This window comes from Apis cerana, linkage group LG10, assembly GCF_029169275.1.
Source record: "Apis cerana isolate GH-2021 linkage group LG10, AcerK_1.0, whole genome shotgun sequence".
NCBI lineage: Eukaryota > Metazoa > Arthropoda > Insecta > Hymenoptera > Apidae > Apis > Apis cerana.
In genome coordinates this window covers 11,378,600-11,398,213 of record NC_083861.1, presented here as the reverse complement: position 1 = coordinate 11,398,213, position 19,614 = coordinate 11,378,600, and the positions used below count along the sequence as shown (strand labels likewise).

Sequence of the window (19,614 nt, the reverse complement as noted above, 5' to 3'; positions counted from 1 at the left end):
TTTCTATATTTTAAAAAATTGCATAATCTTTTATACCGAACAATTTTAATTCATAGAGCTTTAATTTAAACTAATTAAAATAATTAAAATAATGTGTGTTTTTATATCCGTAGTAATGATATTAAAAAATATTACAAAAAATTTATCTTTATCGGATATATGAAGAAATGTTAATTTGTAAAAGAAAAAATATCCTAAATAATTATTAAAAATTTACATGTTAACTACATATATATATATATATATATGTATATATATGTATACATATATATATATATATATATATGTAGATAATTTAGATTTGTTTCCAACATTTACAAACACATATATGTTAATATTTTTAAATTTTACGGAGTATGTATTTTTATTATTTTATATATTTAAAAAGAAGATGAGCAATATTTATTCAATAAATTTTCACACATGAATTTCTTGATTTTGACAATTCTATATTCGTAATATTTTTATAAATAAGATTACTTTGGAAAAAATTAGAATATAAATTTATATAAACTTTCAAACGAAATAATTTTTTGTTGATTGTCCTGTATTATATTAATTATGATTCAGGAAACAAATAATCATTGTTATCTACAGGTATTTACTATAAATGCAATATTTAAAACATTATAACGGATTGTGGGCGCCAATGATGAAAGGTCAATCCTGTTGGTGCAACTTGGACCAATCATATAAGACCACGATTGCAATGGCGGCGTGGCTGAACAGTTTTGTGATATCGGGTGGTTAGATAGAGGCTTCTAAAGCCAGCAACTTTGTTTTCTTATGTATTGAAATATTCATATTATCGTGGCTCACTCTTTTTATTCAGTCATGTATCATTGTGGTTTATTATTGGTCTTATTGGATCTGTCTTTAGATGGTAATTAATCCTAACCTAAAGTATCTTTAAATGTCTATTTTGCAGTATAATATTTAACGAGTTTATATTTTAGTGGTTGGAAGTGTTTCTCAATTAGAAATTGACAGGCATTTGGAATTAGGTAGAGAATTTTTAGCAAAAGGACAATTACAGGATGCACTGTCACATTATCATGCAGCTGTTGGTAAGTTATATTTGTAATCATTTGTTTTATTTTTTTTTGATTTCTTTGATTTATAAAAAATAAAATCTGTCATTAAAATTCAAATGTTGATACATATTTTTTTTTTTTGTAGAGGGAGATCCAAATAACTATTTGACATATTATAAAAGGGGCACAGTATATCTAGCATTAGGTAAAGCTAAATTTGCACTTCTTGATCTTGATAGAGTTTTGGAATTGAAACCAGATTTTACTTCTGCAAGATTACAACGTGGTAATGTATTACTTAAACAAGCTCAATTTGAAAAAGCAGAAGCAGATTTTCGAGATGTGGTAAGTTTTTTTTTTGTTTGTGATATATTTTTTTTAGTATATTTTTTATTATTCACATATAATCATATTATAAATTTTTATTTTTCCCCAATTATAGTTAGCAATTGAACCACAAAATTCAGATGCCTATAATGCCTTATATAAAATAGCACCTGCCCAAGAAGATTTATTAGTTGTAGACAGATTAAAAATGAATGGTGATTATGCAGCAGCTGTGCATCAAATTACTAGAGTTATTGAAATATGTCCATGGTCAGCTGAACTTAGACAACATAGAGCTGAATTATATGAAGTACTTGAAGATTATATTAGTGCTATTTCTGATGTACGTTCTACAACCAAATTACAATCTGACAATACACAAGGATTTTTAAAATTAGCTACTTTGCATTATCGTCTTGGACAAGTTGAAGAATCATTAAAGTAAGTAAGGATAAAATATAAATATTATAAATAATTAAAATATAAATGTATAAGTCATATTATTATTTATCTCATATTTAAATTTATGCAATTAAAATTATATATATGTATATATAATATGTATATATATATAGGGAGATTCGAGAATGTTTGAAACTTGATCCAGAACATTCAAAATGTTTTTCATTTTACAAAAAAGTTAAAAAGGTAGCAAAATTATTAATATCTGCAACAGAATATGAAGATAAAAGAGATTATACTAATTGTATAGATTCAGCCTTGCCTATACTTAAACTTGAACCACAAGTAATCAATGTACGTTTCCTTGCTCATCAGCATCTCTGTAAATGTTATACTAGTAATCAGGAACCAACTCAGGCAATTAAAAATTGTCATGAAGCATTAAAAATAAGAAAAGAAGCTGCAGTATATTGTGATAGAGCAGAAGCTTATCTTGCTGCTGAAATGTTTGATGATGGTAAGTTATATATTTATAGTTGTAAATATTTTAGCTTATTAAAGCTTGCATAAGATTTTCTCCCAAATTATTAAAAAAAATTTTTTTCACATAAAGTTTACTATATATTGAATAAATACAAATAAATACAAATCTTGTCTAAATATTATCATTAAATTCTGAAATAATTAATATATTAATATTATATATTAATTATTTATAAATATGGAGTAATTTTTCATATATATTTAACGGAAATTAAATATCAAATATTATATATATTACACTGATGAATTATAAGAATAGATTAAGTTTTTAATTAAAAAAAAAAAATAGAAATTTTAAAAATATTGAAACATTTAGACAAATTTTATATTTATTATAAAATTCAAAATAAAGTAATATTTTTTCAAATAATGAATTGTTTAAAAAACAAATATATGTAAAGATTAAAATGGGAGAACATATCATATATAGATTTGTATTATTAATATAATTTACTAATATAATTATTATTTTAAAAAAAGCTATTAGAGATTTTAAAGAGGCTTTAGAAATTGATATGAGTCTACAAAGAGCAAAACAAGGTCTTCATAAAGCGCAACAACGACAAAAACTTTCTGAATCTCGAGATTATTATAAAATTTTGGGTGTGCCAAGAACAGCATCTAAACGTGATATTATCAAAGCATACAGAAAAGCTGCACAAAAGTGGCATCCTGATAATTTTCAAGAAGGAGAAGAAAAGAAACTGGCAGAAAAAAGATTTATTGATATTGCAGCTGCCAAAGAAGTATTAACTGATGATGAAAAAAGAGCAAAATTTGACCAAGGAGAAGATCCATTAGATCCTGAATCAGGAAAACATCAACAAGGATTTAATCCCTATCAAGAATTTCATCACTTCCATGGATCTCCCTTCCAATTTAAATTCCATTTTAATTAGTTATTTTTTTCATTTTTTATGGTTCTAGCTCAAATAAAATTCGTGATTTCATAACGTCGTTATGTATACGACACAACTTTTGCTATTTTAGATAAAATTTCATTTTGCTAATCTACCTCGTCGGTAGTTATATGTTTTGCATCTGCATGGAATCAGAAGACTGTATGTGAAAAATTATTAATCGGTCAGTAAGTCAAAAAAGTGACAATTAATTAAAACAAATTATAAAATATGATTAAATTTTTATCTGAATCATATATAAATTATCTTACTATCATTTCTCATAACTTGTTATTGAAATTAAACATATACATAATGTAAATAATGCATGCACATAATTTAATTCGTTATTCATAATTTATAATATATGAATTTTTATAATAATTTTGAGTAATTGACTTACTGAATAACATACTTGATGCAGACTGAACATAAAATTAGTTTTCAGCAATGTCAATATTCTTTATCATCGATATATATTTATATATAATAAATATAATAATATTTATATAAATATATATATTATATATATATATAGATATAGATTTCGTACCATTGATATACGAAATAAAAATCGTGATTAAAATCGCATTTTAAAAAAACTCTAGGATGTATTTTGCCGAAAATATGCTATCTAACAGCCATTGGCTGTGGATTATTAAGTTTAGCTTGAAATTGTGCGATAATTAGATGAAGTAAATATAATTAAAGTCATTATCATAATATAACCATCGAATACAGATACTTCAAGTATAAATAAATAAATAAATAAATAAATAAATAAATAAATAATACTATGGACTGACTGTATTCGATGATAAATATACATAGGACAGTGCTGTGTGTATGTTGTATTTGCATGAGTATGAGAGAACATTATGTAAATATACTGTATCTCTGATATTTGTTTAAATATATTTGAATAATTTATAAATATTATAATTTATATATATGTATATAAATATATATATATATATATATATATATATATATATATATATATATATGCACACACACATACACATACACACATACACATTCATATATGACATTATATATGTTGTACACATGTGTGGTCTTAAATTCATATAATTGCTTAATTTTATTATCAAATCCAACATGAATTGTAGCTATTGTTATATAATTATAATTAATTTATGTTATAAAATACTTACAATTTATCTTTAGCAAAAAGTATTGAATTTCATTTACTTTATTTTATATTTAATAATTTATAAACTTAGTTTTGATTGGATTTTATTTAAATTATTTTATTTTTATATTTGTTTCATTATAAAAATTTTAAGAAAATAATACATAATAAAAATTAATCAATTTTTATACTTTTTATATAATTTTTATTAAAATATTAGTTTTTTAATATTTGTTTTCAATTTTATTTTATGATATATTTCATAAATTTTATAATTATTGATATAATTAGAATATTATCTGTGAGAAGAAATAATATAATAAATAATAATATTTAAATATCATTAATAAAAATCAGTTAAAATAATATATATATACATATATGTATATATAGTAATACTTATATTTTTAAATGCTTTATTTTTTTACAGTATTTATTAAACTTTAAATAATTCTAATTTCTAAGAAATAATAATACAAAAAGAAATATAAATTTTTTAAAAAATTATTGAAATTTCACAATTATTATTAAATTTATATATTGAAATTATTTTGCTTATTTTGAATAAATTGAAATTTAATTTATAATAGATATTAATGCTATAAAAAATATAAAAAATTTTGAAAAATAAAATATCGAAAAATAAAATAATGCTAAATTCATGTTGGAAAAAACATCATACTAGTTTTGGATTAATTGATTTTTATTGATTAATCAGATCATTCATATACATTTGAACACATTTGCATTTAAACAAAAGTTCGTTATCGAAACAAAAGAAATATTATTCCATTCTGATAAACAAAATATTAACAACTTTTCTTTTTTATATTAATTATAATATAATATAATTCAATGTAAATATATATATATTCTCTTTGCATATAATATAAATATTAAACTAAGCAACATTAATATGTAAAATATTTTTTTATTTTATTTTCAAAAATTTTTACTTTATAATAAAAAATAAAACATCTTGGATCAATTTATATATTATAATTAAAGGAATGATTTCCTCATAGTTAGTTAACTTTTTCAGAAATTTCAAATTCACAAAAATTTTTTAGATAATTTACATAACTTTTATATGATATACTTTTCTACTGAATATTATAAGTGCTATTATAAGAAAATATTTTTTATTTTGCGAAAAAGATTGAAATTAAAATAAATGAATACTTAAAAAATAAAAAGACTCCTATTTTTCATAGCAGCAAAAATATTTTAGGTAGTAAATATAAAAGAATTATTTTATATTTGAAATTAAAATCACAGTTATTAGAAACAATCCTATTAACTTCAATTTTTATATTCTCTTATCATATATATCATTGTACTTTGTTACAAAATATAGAACAATTTTCATATGGCTGTTTTACAATATTATATAGTACATATATATTGCGATTTGATAATGAATATTATTTTTAACACTTACAATTAGTGTAATGAATTTTGTACCTGAATAAATTACTTGTATCTATTTACCATAAAGAAAAAAATAATCAAATAGTTTTTAATCCTGAAAGTGTAGTATATTTTTTGTTTTACGTAGCTTTTTTTTTTTTTTTTTTTACCATTTTATTTTTTTTGCAAAATTTTTAGATATTTTAAACAATACCTGTAAACATAATGTACATAGATTTATTTATTTTGAATCTTTGTAATGGAATTTTTTAATAAATCAATTATAGTATTTTATCTAAACAAAATTATCCATATATAAGTTATATGTAACAACATACTTCTTCGCAAAGTTAACGTATTAAGCAGTCTAATATTCTCTTTTTATCTACATAAAACGCAAATGCGTTTTAAATATTTATTTTTTTTTTTATATTTTTATGTCTTCTAGAATTTTCAATTAAAATATTTTTGATTCATTTCTATCACATTTTAAAGCATTTGATGCTTCTAATTAAAAATCTAAATATTAGAACTATATATTATACGAAATAACTTGTATATTCATGTGGCATTACACCTCTTCTTGGATAAAAAGTATGACTTGTTGAATATTCTAACAGATTCGTAATTGAACTCATATAAATATCGGCAAATCTGAAAAGTCTTCTTGAAAAATATGTAGGATTATGATATGTTCTGAACACAGATCCAAATTGTTTATTAAATACTCGTTTTATCTCGTTTCTTAATTCATCTCTTTCCTCGATCCATTCGTTGAGTATCGTTTGTACATCTGGCCCTTCATAATCTTGATGTTCTTCAATTAATCCTGTTAGCATTTGTAACCAATTTGCGTTTTCTTTAAATTTTGGATTATTTAACGTTGCAATTTCATGCTGTAATATATAAAAATATACTATATATCTATATTATATATATTATATATATATAATATATATAAATAATATCCTGAATAATCAATTAAAAATAACAATTTTTATGAACGATAATAAATAATTATTTTGAATACATATACACATAATAAATTATAAATGCATTACAAATTTACCGTTAATTCTTTAATAATAGCTCCAGTTCGCCAACCATGTTCCAAAGTTACATCCGCTAGATCGCTATAAGGATGATCTCCAAAATATAATACTTGATGTCCTTGCCATCCGGTCATATCTTGTAATTGTTTAACTGTGCCCTGATTTTAAACCTAATATCAATCCTAGATATTAAAAAAAAAAAATGTAAAACGTTTTATACATACTTCAAGATAGATAACTCCTTTTTCAAGTTTAGTAACTCGATCCCATAGCTGTGTTTTATTAATTTCATCGTATATTCTAAGAGGTCGAGATTCTTCTGTAAAGAATTTTGGTTTTCTTGCTTGTACTATTACTACATCGAAATAATCTTTCCAATCATCACCAACCAAGAATTTCATTCCAATATCACTAATTAAAAAAAATAACATTAATTGTATGTAGAATTTTGTGCATTATTATTATTATTATTATCGTTATCATTCTATTATAATACTTACACAAAATGGAAGGGACTATTGGTTACTAGAAACATTTTTTTATTAGCTCTTTTAAGTCGATCAAAAAATCTTTTCAAATCTCTATTTTGTTCCAAATATTCGGAAACATTTTTTACTACCATTCCATGCATTATAGGATGACAACTTTGTACAGAGTTCTAAATAAGAAATAATGATATCTGATTTTTATCAAAAACAATCGTAATTGATTTTTTAACTTTTGTATAGATTTTTCTCTTTTTACCTTTACGTCTCTAAAAAGTATTTCAGGATGATAATCGATATGATTTCTAAGGAAATATTCCGTGACGTTACATAGAAGACCCATTTCTGGTACCGAAAATAAATCAGCCAATTGAACCATTTTTGTCCGGTGCAACGTCTCCTAAAAGAAATTTAATCTGTATATATATAGAAATGTATATGTATGCAGAAGTATAACGTAATACTTACTTTCTATATTTTATGTTGAAAAAATTCGTCATGAAAAACATACAAGTAGATGCGTGCAACAAAAATAAACAAATAATCACTTCAATTATTGTAACTAAATAAATTCTCATATTATCAATTTTTGTTCAGAATAAAATTGAAAAAATATATATATATAGTTAATAAAAATTTTAAAAGAAAGTTAAAACACATTCATGCATCTTTTCATATCGTTGAACATTAATTGGATTTTTTGTGCTATTCTTTGAAAATATTTTACATATTTATTGTTTCGGATACAGTCAACAAATGCAAAATAAAAAGTTGAAAAATATCAGATTTCTATATTGAAACAATAATAAGATAATTAATTATAATTTCAGGAAAATGACAACAATAACAATAACAAATAATAAAGAAACACGAGAAATCGCAATAGTAAACAATAATTTCTTTCATAAAAAAAGACACATCGCACTTATAATTAATTAATTATTAAGTTCATTCAAATATACTTACATGAGAATGTTTATGTGGTGCTTCCACATAGGCGATCGGTATTATCCGGTTTTTATAGAGTCTAAGGACCTCGTCGTCGGGTACTGGATGTAAACCGCGATAAACGGTGCCAAATTGAATTTGCAAGAAGCTGTCGAGTTTTAGTAGCAGACCCTTTTCGATGTCATAATGGAGGCCACGAACAGCGAAATCCTTCTTGTACTCGAGGTTGGTGATTCCCTCGGGGTACTGTACAGCCGATTAAACGAGTTTGCGTCAAGTTTCAATTGAAATTCTCGTTCGGCCGTAATTGTCGTTTGATTTTCGAGAAAATACTCCTGATGAACTAAATTTCGCGAGCAGAAATGAGTTAGAAAGTTTCGTTCCCTAGTTTGAATTAGTAATCTTGCCGAGTTTGAAACTTTGTGTACACGTTTTCACGATTGGTATATCATATACAGAGTTAATTAAAAAAAATAATTAGAAAATTAATGTATATAATATATATATATATATATATATTATATTTTGATATACCTTGTATTTTTGAATGAGCATATCACGTCCAAGATTGTACAGTAAATAATCCATGGATGGCTTGTAACAAGCCAAAGTGTAATCATAATCAAATCCATATACTTGGACTTCTTTCAAGTCAAGCTCATTGCAAGAAAATACTCCTTTCGGATTCACGTCTTGGGGAAGTTTCTTAGCTGAAAAAAAAGTTGATTAATATTTCAATTAAATGCGATAAATACACGTTAAATTTCTAATAAATTTTATTTGAAATAAAAATAAAAAATAACAATTTGAAATATTTATTTCACTTCTATCATCTTTATTTGAAAAATACTATAATAGTAAATAAATTAAAAAGTTATTATCGTGATATTTGATGTTTTATCTTTTATCATTTATCATTTCTTATATCTTATGCAACATAATTTGAAATCGGAATAATTATTTTTTTCTAGATGATCAAATAAACAATTCAAGATGAATACATGATGTATGATGTAGAGATATTTGATCATGATGCGTGATTTTACATGTGGCCTTGTACGAAATGTTTTTAACTAAATAGCAAGGTAACACACGAGATTATTATTCTATTTCAATTCATCATAAGTCTGCAAATTCTCGAAAGATATTTCTTACCGTCCTAGATTTTTCTATTTAATTCATTTTGCATTTTTTTACCAATTAATTCTAAATATAAATTCTGATATACAAATTTTTTTCTAATAATTTCACTAAACACGTTGATAAACTGATATTTAACTAATGTAATTTCCGTAATTTAATTCAATATTGTACAAATATGTTTTATAACAGTTATCTTAAAGTCTATAAATCATGGTTATTAGTACTTATAATAATGAGAACTCTTAATGGATTCAATGCATCGTATCGAAGATTTTGGAAATTTGCCAAAAGCAATTGATAATAATGTTCTTTCGTGCAACAGATATGTAAATATATGCACATTTTCAAGGAACAATCGATATAAGTATTTAATTTCATAATTTGATTAAAAGTAAATCGAACACTTCCTGAAAAGGGGGATTATTAATGTATCAATTATAATTTCCGCGTGTATAAATGAGTATCAAGGTCTCGCGCCATTATCATCGATTTAAAATATCAAAGTATTTATAAATGCGCATGCTCGGACTCAAATGGCGCGGCAGAACATATACAAGAGTGATTGAGATGGAATATTAGCGAGACTAGTGGAGCTGAGAAGGACATCAAAGTAAAATGGCTGCAGCAAGTGCCAACATATACTTACACTTGTATTTTTCACGTATCTTCTGGTAATTTTCGAGCATGATCTCACGTGATATTTGACCACGATAAAGGGCACGGTCACCAATGGAACGCATTGACACAACATGGCTGCTAGACGCGCGAAGCAACCAAGACGGTAAGACATTTTCAACGAGAATAGGCGATGCTGCAGCGACGGCGAGGGTCCTCGTGTGCAGCATCACGAACGATTGGCGGGTATGCACCTATGATCACGGTGCTCAACGATTGGCGCTCTGCACGGCGGGAGTTTCGAATTAGTACAAACGTGTTCGAGGCTTCAACGTTACTGATCGACTGAGGCCGCGTGTTGTTTTTGACGTTATTACTTAATTATAATTGAGCATACCGACTTGCACGCACTCTAACAATAAAATTGCAGCCCTCTCTTTTATCTCTGTTCTTCTCATGGAATGTACATCTCTTTACTCGCTATTTATATTCTCGCCTCGTGTGTACTAATAAATGTCGAATTGTACAGACTTCGCTTCGATACTGAAGCACGATAAGTGCACGCACGCCACGTATGACCGACTGTCACTGCTGCGTTCGTCTCGTTACGAGGGGATGAAGGGACTGTGTATGGTTCTGGTTCAATCATGCTTCACGCAACGTCGCTGATACATACGATCAACTGTCAAGTGGGGAAAGCGGTAATACCTGAAAGACGGAAATAGATGTAAATGTAAGAATATAATACGTAATATGTTGCCAAGTATATTTTCTTAAGTTTTGAAACTCTATCGATTTGTAGTGTGTTAATCGCATTGACAATCTATAATCATTAGCGAATTTTCAATTTGCACGAATAAATATTGATTATCTTAATATTCTAAAAAGAAAGATGAATATATTATTGAATAAATTTCGAAATGATGAATATATAATTATTTTAATTAAAAAATCTTATATTTCAGAGAAACATGATTTTATATTTTCGTTCTGTCGTCGAAACAATTATAATAACCTAAATCAATGATTTTAATAAAAACAGATTAATTAATATTTGAATTCAACGAAGCAAACGAGAACTTTTTTGAGTCGGATGCATTTTATTTATAAAGGATCGAACTTTAGATAAAATATTCCAATTATTTGTCTGACATAGATCATGTTTTTTGATGCGTAATACGTCATCTTGTAAATCGCAGAAAAACAGTGTGTGCGCACGCATCTACAACTAGTATGTGTCGCTTCGATCTCCTACCTGCTGATATTTGAGCTTTCTGTAATTGTTGCTATCTTCCTAGCACTGTGTCAATATTATGATTAATGATCGGTCGCGTTCTTCCAACGGCCATTCTCACATTTCTACTTCCGTATGTTATATATTCGCAATTATTCCTGACACAATTTTCACAATTAATTATAGGCATTGTATCTACAACTAGCAGTTGCGAGAACTTTTTGCTTCTGCATATTTTAACATAAATATCCTTTCATTTTTATTAGAAATTATGTAGGCAATTTGTAGGCATTGAGAATTGAATATACATTCGTTCTTTTTTTTCCGACAAAATTCTTCTGTTTAATTTTTTTACTTTTTTTATCTTTAAGAGTCTTTACTGTATTTTTAAAATTAGAATTCGTAACGATTGTTAGAATAATAGAATAATAGGATAATAATGCGTTGTTATTAATATAAATAAAATAATGCATTTATATTAATAGATTATTTATAATTTTATTTCAGAAATTTTTACATCAAAATATTTAAAGAAGCTTTGAATTGGTATTTTTTTATCTATTATATCATGATGAATGAAATTATCTAATCTAATAAATCTAATAATATCTAATATCTAATAAATCTGATTTTTTAATTTATTTTCAATAATCTATGAACGGCATAAGTTTCTTATATAATATTCTTTACGAAATTATATTATTTCATAAAGAATATTAGAAAGTCTATTAAAATCATATTTTTCTTACATTTATACTATATCATATATATTACATTTATTATTATATTTACGTATAATGTATTTATATATTACGTTATATTTATCTATGGATTAGCAATTATTATAAATCTATTTAAATATATAATTATTTTTATAATTATCTATCCATAATAAAACTAGAATTATCATTAATAAAGATGAAATAATTGCAGAAATTTCTGAATTTGTAAATAAATAAGATATATAAGATTCAAGATGTTTGCTTTTTTATGATTATATAAGTAAGTAAATAACTTTAATTAAACAAGTTAATAATGTTCCGGTGACGTGATTTTTCAGAATAACAAAAAAAAAAAAATTGAATAATCATCATATTGACTTCCCCTGGAATGGCTCATACGTAACGCTACTACTGGCACGTGACCTCGTTGTCTTAATCTAGCCCAGTCGTCGGTCGTCGTACTCTTCGTAATCTTTCTGATCGGTTGTACGCAGAAGCGCCGCTAGCGAAAAAAGTCTGATCAGAAATCGTTCCAGTATTTCACGATGTAATTCGTTTCACGTTCGCGCATTCCATCTGTCGATTGGAGAAAAAAAGAAAGAAAGAAAGAAAAAAAATAATAAAAAAGAAAAGAAGAATAACGAAAAGGATTATGCACCGACTTTCCATTCTTTATGGAATGCAATTTCATGATACAGACTTTCTATGCTCTTCTGCACCTCTCACTCGACTCCACCCATCCGGCTGATTATCATTTTCGATAAATTCTTCTTTCTTTATGGTCTATTTATATATATATATCCAGGGGAACTCTCGAGTGATTGATTTCTTTCAATTTTTCCACGAATACGAATCCACCGCTTAATTTATTATTTATTTTGTTTACCTTATTTTCTTCGTTACACCACTTTTACGGTAGTTCTCAGGATCGCGTGTGCCTTTCTTACAAATGAGTATATACATATATATATACATATATATATATAGTAACTTTAATTGTGAAGCGGTAAAACACGTTCCTGCGTGAAATTGGTCATCTTTCTATGGGAAAATTACTACCTTTCCTTAATCCAATATAACAGTAGAACTGTTTACAGCTTTTATTACATAAAAGTATAACGTTGAAATAACAATAGAATTTAAATAACACAAGAGTTGTCACAGAAGTTTACGTTTACGATAAAAGTGATTGATCGTGGTATTAGCGAAACGTTATATCTCAGGGGATAAATTTAGAATGAAAATTATCTATTATACACGGGTAATCCATATACCTCAATTTATCCACAATTATCTTCTTCATCTCTCATTTCAGTTTCCAGCTTTCGGGACGTTTTGAAAAAAGAAATGATCCGCATGGAGCGAAACGAAACCTTATCTCGAACCGAAGTGTCACGTTACAAAACATTGGAGACTCGGCGATGTTTACCATGGATGAAACGGCGCTCGAGTCGAATGAGATAGAAGTCAAATGGAAGTCGAATGGGTGTTTCGTCCGGACGACATCGACGCCTCGCTTCGACTCGTTTCTTGTTGTCACACACCGTCCGAGCGTCGTGCCTTTATTCGTACTCGCGTGTACACAGATACACACGGTTAGCCCGGCATACGTGGCAGGGACACACGTATAGGAAGGCGAGGAACGCAGATTGCTAGAGGCGCTGTTCCGCTGACCTACTCTACGATTATCACTCACTATAGCCCGATCGCCGGTGCAGGTGCGTGTGCGTTAACTAGCGTTGCCAACTATACCTCCTCGAGGAAAGGAGGACGCGGCGCGGGGACGTAATCAAATAAACATTTTCGGTCCTTTTACCCATTTCTTCTCCTCCAACCCGATCTCTTTTCCTCCAAAAGTAATTTCACGTCCCGAGGAAGGCGCGATATTTATCTCGAGCTTCTTACTCCGGGATTCCTTATTGGACGATAATATTAATCTTCGCCACGAGTTATATCGAAAGGTTTTTCTCAAAATTTTATCATCTCGTGAAATTTCCTCCGTAACACATTCCGCTAATATTTTCAATTATTGTATCGATCGATTACGGCGAGTTTATCCATTTATCAGCGTACCTCCACGTTTTAAACGTCTAATTTTCATCTTGTAATTGAATCGAGACGCAACGAGGACAGTGCGGCCATTGATTGAATCTAATCAATGATCGTTAGTGTTAGTCGCGAGCAATGGTCTTATGTACGGTATATTCACGAATAAGTATAACTATTCTTGATTTATAACTAATAATAATCGTAAATATCGATATAATATATATCGATCATTTAACAATTATAGCTATAAATTATGGAACATAAATAATTTATTTGTTCTAGCAATTAGTGCCAAATTATTAAATTATTTATGAAAAGATTTCGTGAAACAATCAGAAATATTTATTCTGAATAATACTTTTAAATGCATACATATACATATATATATATGTTTCAGTATTCCTCGGAAAGATTAACCCAAATTGCCAGAAGAGAAATGATTAATCGAGCGAAATTTTATATATATGGAAGACAACGATACGGAAAAGAACTTATAAAAACCTTATCTTCGGGGAATCGAATATAGAAAAATAAGGAATCGATTATTTTACTTACATGTCTACTCTACATATCTGAGCGTTAAAAATTGTAACGCATACATGTATACCACGAGAGAAAGAGACATCTATCTCAACATCCGTATTCTCCTATCTGCGCATATTTTTATCATCGATCTCCTTCACGGCTCATCATCGGATTAATAAATCTCGATACACGCAAGTCCCCGCGAAGATCGATGATTTCTGGCAAGTATCCGCGGCGAAAGTATGGCAGATCAATTTCGCGATCGAGCCGCCACGCGATGCGTGACCGACTCGAAAGCGAGCATGTTTTTTTCCCCGATCAATTACGCTTCTTTAATCTGGTCTATCTTCCTTTTCTTATTCTTTTTTCTTTCTCTTTTTTCCCCGTGCGCACCAATGTCTATCAATGTTTTTATCCGATCTCGCCTCTGGACATACGCACTACGGCTTACTATTCCGTTTCCATCTCTGACAGAGGCGGTTCTGAAAACTTTCTAGCGGGCAAAAAGTCGTCCCATTCGAATGCTCGTTGGAAATTCGGCAGCGAGTTTTTTGCACCAAGTTGCGGTATAACGAACAGCGCGGTGCACACGGTAGACGTAAATGGTTTGCTTCTTCCTTTTTCTTCCTTTTTTCTCGGAGGAGAATTTATTGAATTAAGGTGACCTCCTTTTCATTATGACGCATCGTTGTTGTCGTCTATTTTCAGCGTCTTTCGTTTCAGATTTGCAAGAGTTTTTAAATTTATACGGATAAATATCTGTGTAAAAAACGTTACTTCGCAAGTAGCATCGAAAACGTTAGATATTCCTCGAGTAAACTCTAATTATAGTTCATAGTTCATGGTACGTATAGCTTATTATTAAAGTTGTAACATTAATTCCGCAATCGTGTTTATAAATAAGGAAAAAGAAAAAGGAAAAGAAGAAGCGTAAACTTTTAAAAGATAAAACTCTTCCATATTATTTTATGACGTCTCCGCGTCATCCGAACGAAATAGAGAACGATAAAATTTAACACGTTACACAAGTTCTACATTACGTTAGATAATAGATATCGTTATTGTTACACATCTAGATAAAATTACACCATTAAGAAAACCTCGTATCGTTGTGCAACGTAAACGTGTTACACGGAATATATTTTCAAACGTGCGTATATATAAACGTGTTTCGAGCATATTTTCAAACATATGTTTCATAATGCATCACGACTTTTTTATGTCGTGTCATCATATTTTCTCTACCAGTGTTCTCTACTAGTAGAATCGCCTCTCTGCGTGTAAAATAAAATATTACGATGACCAACATTGTGATGGCCAACGCGTCGAATATTACTGTCTAAATCGTTTTCGCAAAAAAAGAAGAGGACAATGATTCGATAAATAATTCAAAGTAACTTCATCGGTTTGGAAAGAGGTATTACAGTGCGCGTTATTTAATCCGCTGGCGTTCGTCGCGCAGAAAATAGACCGTGTCGACGAGCGTGCTATTAATAGACGTTTTTTTGGACAAGCGTCGTAAAGATATCGCCCAACGTTGCCAAATTACGAGCAGCACAATTTATCGCGAAACAAAATTGTGCGATTCCAGGGCACGAAGGCCGACGAAGAAACTTGGCACGCGGATCCTCACCGCGGGTATGAATGATAAAATATTAATAGAAACGTGTGCAGAGTCGAGCGGGGAACGGTAGTCGACGGTGTTTTCCAGATTGAAAAGCAACCTTGACCCACTGGGAGGAGGCCACGTGGAGTTGTGCTATCAGGAAATCGTACTTCGCGGTATATATCTTTCCGGAATTATCTTGTTTATCGATTTCCTTTTTTTATTATTCGATTTAAACGAGTGACAATAAGGGATCGGCATTCTGTGCTCTGCATAACGACGAACGGAATGATGTAATCCGATCCTCTTATTATGAATTCCGCTCATCGCTACGCTCCTTTTTCTTCTTTTTTCTTTTTCGTTCTTCGCTTATTCCCCCGTAAAAGGATGTTTACAAATGTCGACGAATCCGAAATTTTGTTACGAATTTTTCTAGATAGCAAAATAATCGACCTCGCTCTCTCTCATTTTATCCTCGTTTCCATATGTAAAAAACCTCGTTGAATAAATCATAGGATAATCCTGGCGCGCTAATGGAACGGCGGAGAGTTTAGAGTTGGAAAGGAAGGAAAGAAGAGGCGTGAATTCCAACGTATCGAAGAACGGTGACCCCGCTATAATAGGGGAAAGGGAAAGAAATACCTGCAGATAGGAATAGCAGGATCATCGATAGGTCAGGTAAGTTCCTGTACGTTTATTTCCATACCTTTTCCACGTCAGAATTTAAATTTTCTTTCTATTCACAGCGTTTCGAGATCGCGTTTCAGGACCGACGGACGATCGATCGTTTGGCGATCACCTACATTTTTCGCCCGCGATTCCAAGAAACGATTCCCCCCTGTTGGTAAACGGATCACTAAGGCGACAGCCGTCGTTTTATTTCCCATCCCGGGAGACAGCCAGTGTCAATCGAAACGGAGTCGAATCGAGCCGAGTGTACCCGCTCGATGGAAGCGCAGCAGCGTGGCTCGGGAGTATGGACCTTGCGAGCGGTCAAAGTCGTGGCCTACTTCACTTCCTGCCTTCGAAACTTTCTCCTCGTGGCGTCGTTCGTGCGTTCACGAGTGCCAAGGCCTAGCCATGGGATCAAGTTCAACGCTTGCTCCCAACGTATAAATAATTCCCTGATCGAACAATCGCGCCAATCTGTCCGCGTGCGGAAATTACGCACGGAATTAAAGACTCTTCGAAACTTTTTTTCCAACTCGGAGAGTTAGATTTTCCGTCTTCCTCTATTCCTCTTCCTTCCCCTTCTCCATCGCCTAATTATTTCATGCGCCACGCTCTTCGTGGCAATATGGAGAGACTCGGCAGACCCGTCGGATCTCGAGAAATCATTCGGTCGATTTGTCGATCGATCTATCGTTTCGAGTCTTCTGAAGAAATTCGTCGATTTTGATGCAAAGGTATATCGTTGTAACTTCTAACGTATCATTACACGGTAAAATTTTTTCGAAGCATACGAGAGAGATTATTCGATCGAAATATTTCGAAATCGCGCGTGGTTTGATTTTGAAAGCGAATAATTTCATTTACCGATCGGGATCGCGATAATCTGAAAGCAATCAAAGAAGAAACGATTCTTCTCAATTCTTCTCGCATGCGCGTAGGATGCGCAACTAAAAAGTATTATTTGGGACGTTCCATTGGCCGAGTATCCATCGCATCCGAGTATGGGCCACGATCCATAAACCGTGTATACGAACCGTGCACTGAACGCATTATATTTACGTTTGGTAAAAAATTCTAAAACTCGCCGCCTCTTTATCGATCCCGCTATCTATCTCGCTCCACAGCCACGTTAATAAGAAGAAGAAGGATCGGCCCAAAAAATATATTTTCCAATTGGCGAATTATTTCGAGTGTAATTAAAAGGCGAGAAAATAATGGGTAATAATAAGGGGAATATTAATATTAATTCTTTTTTTTTCCTTCAAGTCTACTTTCGTTTATACGCTCCTTTTACATTTGCTCGACTTTCTCTTACTTAATAAACGTGCTGTTCGTATTAAATATTATTCTTTTTTCAGGAAGAAAGAAGGCCGAGGGTCGCCGTTTCCCATATTCTCTTCTGCTCGCCCAGCTATCTATATCGAAATTCATTTTCGTATCCCGCTCGCCGCGATCGCCATGTTCTGATTACTCGAGGAATCAGAGCGTCCTCCATAGACGGCCGCAGTAGATTAAATTTTAGCAAGCCATCAGTATGTTTCTCGTAATTAGCCACCGGTGAATGGATCCACGGCATCCGGAATATTTTTCTTCGAGCAGAAGAAGAAGGAGGAGAATAAGCGCAGTACGAATAACGTGTATTAAAAACGAACAAAATTCATTTTCGAACGTTCAAACGGAATATATCGGCAGACGAGTAATCGATAATTGGTTAAAGTTTCAATAATCGAGTAAATTTCTGTAAATTTTCTAAGGAGCGTTTAAATTTCGATTTTACAATATCTCGAAAATATCCATTTTAACTTAAATCGTTATGAATTATCGGTAAGATTTTTGTTTTTGTTTATTGGAAATTGGCGCAACGCGACGATTTTTTCAATAATTTTTAACGCGTTCCACATCGTTCCACGCGATAAGAACGTATGAAAAGTAGAAACTTTCTACTCTTTTTTTCTTTTTTTTTAAACTTTTATATCAATTTTAACGTTCACGCGCGCGATACGTACTCGCCACCTCGCCAATCATCGATATTTATGGACCGATTTTAACCTATCTATTGTTAATAATAATGGTCTTAACTTTAGTTGCCAATTTATTTATTCCTTTCAATGTTTGAACGGTCGGTTATGCAGTATGCTTCTCACACTTTATAATTTCCAATTTGTTTAAGGTTATATCTACAACGTAGTGTCTATCGGATAATTTATAGGTTAGAATCGTCGAATACGCATCCCGCGTAGCGAATAGCTATAACTACTTTTTTTCAAGCTTCCTTTTTCCCCCTAACATCTGTCTCTGTCATAATTTTGTCCAGTTGTAGCTTCTATTATTCGAAACCAGTGTCCAGTAAAATTATTATTCCACTCTCTCGAATAATACGATACTGCAACTAATAAATAATATATATTTAATAACGTGTAAAAATCTAATCTCCACGGTGTAATCTCTTGAACGATTCCGTAAAGAAGTTAATCGCAGCCTTGGTTAATGCACCTGCTAGGAAACATGTACGAGGCCTCTCGTTAATCGTGCATAAATTCTCGCCGTAAAATTACACGTACACGGGCCGGAGCCATAGAGTTCTTCTGTCTGTAAACGGGTCTAATGACCGGTGAGTCAGTGATCGTATCCTGTTTCTACGTGTCTTCCAGCACAATCGATTCCGGATGCGGCCTCGCGAAAGCGAGCCTTCGAAAGAAGCCGATACTATTCTCCTCCCGTGTAACACGTAACTCGAATTCCACGCGGAGAAAAGCTGCGCCACTCCGTCTATTGTGGCCAATGTTGCCAACATT

General features: G+C 30.3%; 2 protein-coding genes and 1 long non-coding RNA gene across 13 annotated transcripts; 2 read left to right on the top strand and 1 right to left on the bottom strand.

Annotated features, from left to right (window-relative positions):
- The first annotated feature begins 176 nt into the window (after positions 1-176).
- LOC108001498 (dnaJ homolog subfamily C member 3) lies at positions 177-3,586 on the top strand. Its single transcript, XM_062080566.1, has 7 exons — positions 177-354; positions 598-883; positions 957-1,067; positions 1,180-1,379; positions 1,477-1,802; positions 1,937-2,280; positions 2,787-3,586. Exons 2-7 carry the CDS (start codon positions 835-837, stop codon positions 3,203-3,205), a joined length of 1,449 nt encoding a protein of 482 aa, XP_061936550.1. The 5' UTR covers positions 177-354; positions 598-834; the 3' UTR covers positions 3,206-3,586.
- A 1,457-nt stretch (positions 3,587-5,043) lies between these two features.
- LOC108001492 (5'-nucleotidase domain-containing protein 3) lies at positions 5,044-10,241 on the bottom strand. The gene is made up of 8 exons (XM_017062509.3): positions 10,043-10,241; positions 8,788-8,963; positions 8,272-8,499; positions 7,565-7,705; positions 7,321-7,478; positions 7,045-7,231; positions 6,838-6,978; positions 5,044-6,664 (listed from the first exon to the last, which is right to left on the bottom strand). The coding sequence occupies exons 1-8, from the start codon at positions 10,239-10,241 to the stop codon at positions 6,308-6,310; spliced, it is 1,587 nt and encodes a 528-aa protein (XP_016917998.1). The 3' UTR covers positions 5,044-6,307.
- LOC108001494 (uncharacterized) lies at positions 10,038-18,900 on the top strand. Of its 11 annotated transcripts, none has more exons than XR_009831462.1 (6): positions 10,038-10,177; positions 10,541-10,744; positions 13,283-13,685; positions 14,414-16,825; positions 16,894-17,553; positions 18,178-18,900. It is a non-coding gene; the product is annotated as an uncharacterized LOC108001494 (long non-coding RNA). The 11 variants fall into 11 exon arrangements; XR_003698527.2 differs by lacking the exon at positions 10,038-10,177 and having other exon boundaries at positions 10,603-10,744; positions 13,283-16,179; positions 16,253-16,323; positions 16,663-16,825; XR_009831461.1 differs by lacking the exon at positions 10,038-10,177 and having other exon boundaries at positions 10,603-10,744; positions 13,283-16,179; positions 16,253-16,323; positions 16,584-16,825.
- Positions 18,901-19,614: the final 714 nt, after the last annotated feature.

What these genes read in the sequence shown, in the direction of transcription:
- LOC108001498 (XM_062080566.1), top strand. Translation starts at nt 835, where the DNA reads ATGTATCATTGTGGTTTATTATTGGTCTTATTGGATCTGTCTTTAGAT. An exon ending in CAAGTTGAAGAATCATTAAA is followed by an intron (nt 1,803 to 1,936) that starts GTAAGTAAGGAT and finishes ATATATATATAG; the next exon opens with GGAGATTCGAGAATGTTTGA. An exon ending in TGCTGAAATGTTTGATGATG is followed by an intron (nt 2,281 to 2,786) that starts GTAAGTTATATA and finishes TTTTAAAAAAAG; the next exon opens with CTATTAGAGATTTTAAAGAG.
- LOC108001492 (XM_017062509.3), bottom strand. Translation starts at nt 10,241, where the DNA reads ATGCTGCACACGAGGACCCTCGCCGTCGCTGCAGCATCGCCTATTCTC. An exon ending in CACCACATAAACATTCTCAT is followed by an intron (nt 7,706 to 8,271) that starts GTAAGTATATTT and finishes AATTTCTTTTAG; the next exon opens with GAGACGTTGCACCGGACAAA. An exon ending in TACTTTTTAGAGACGTAAAG is followed by an intron (nt 7,479 to 7,564) that starts GTAAAAAGAGAA and finishes TTTCTTATTTAG; the next exon opens with AACTCTGTACAAAGTTGTCA.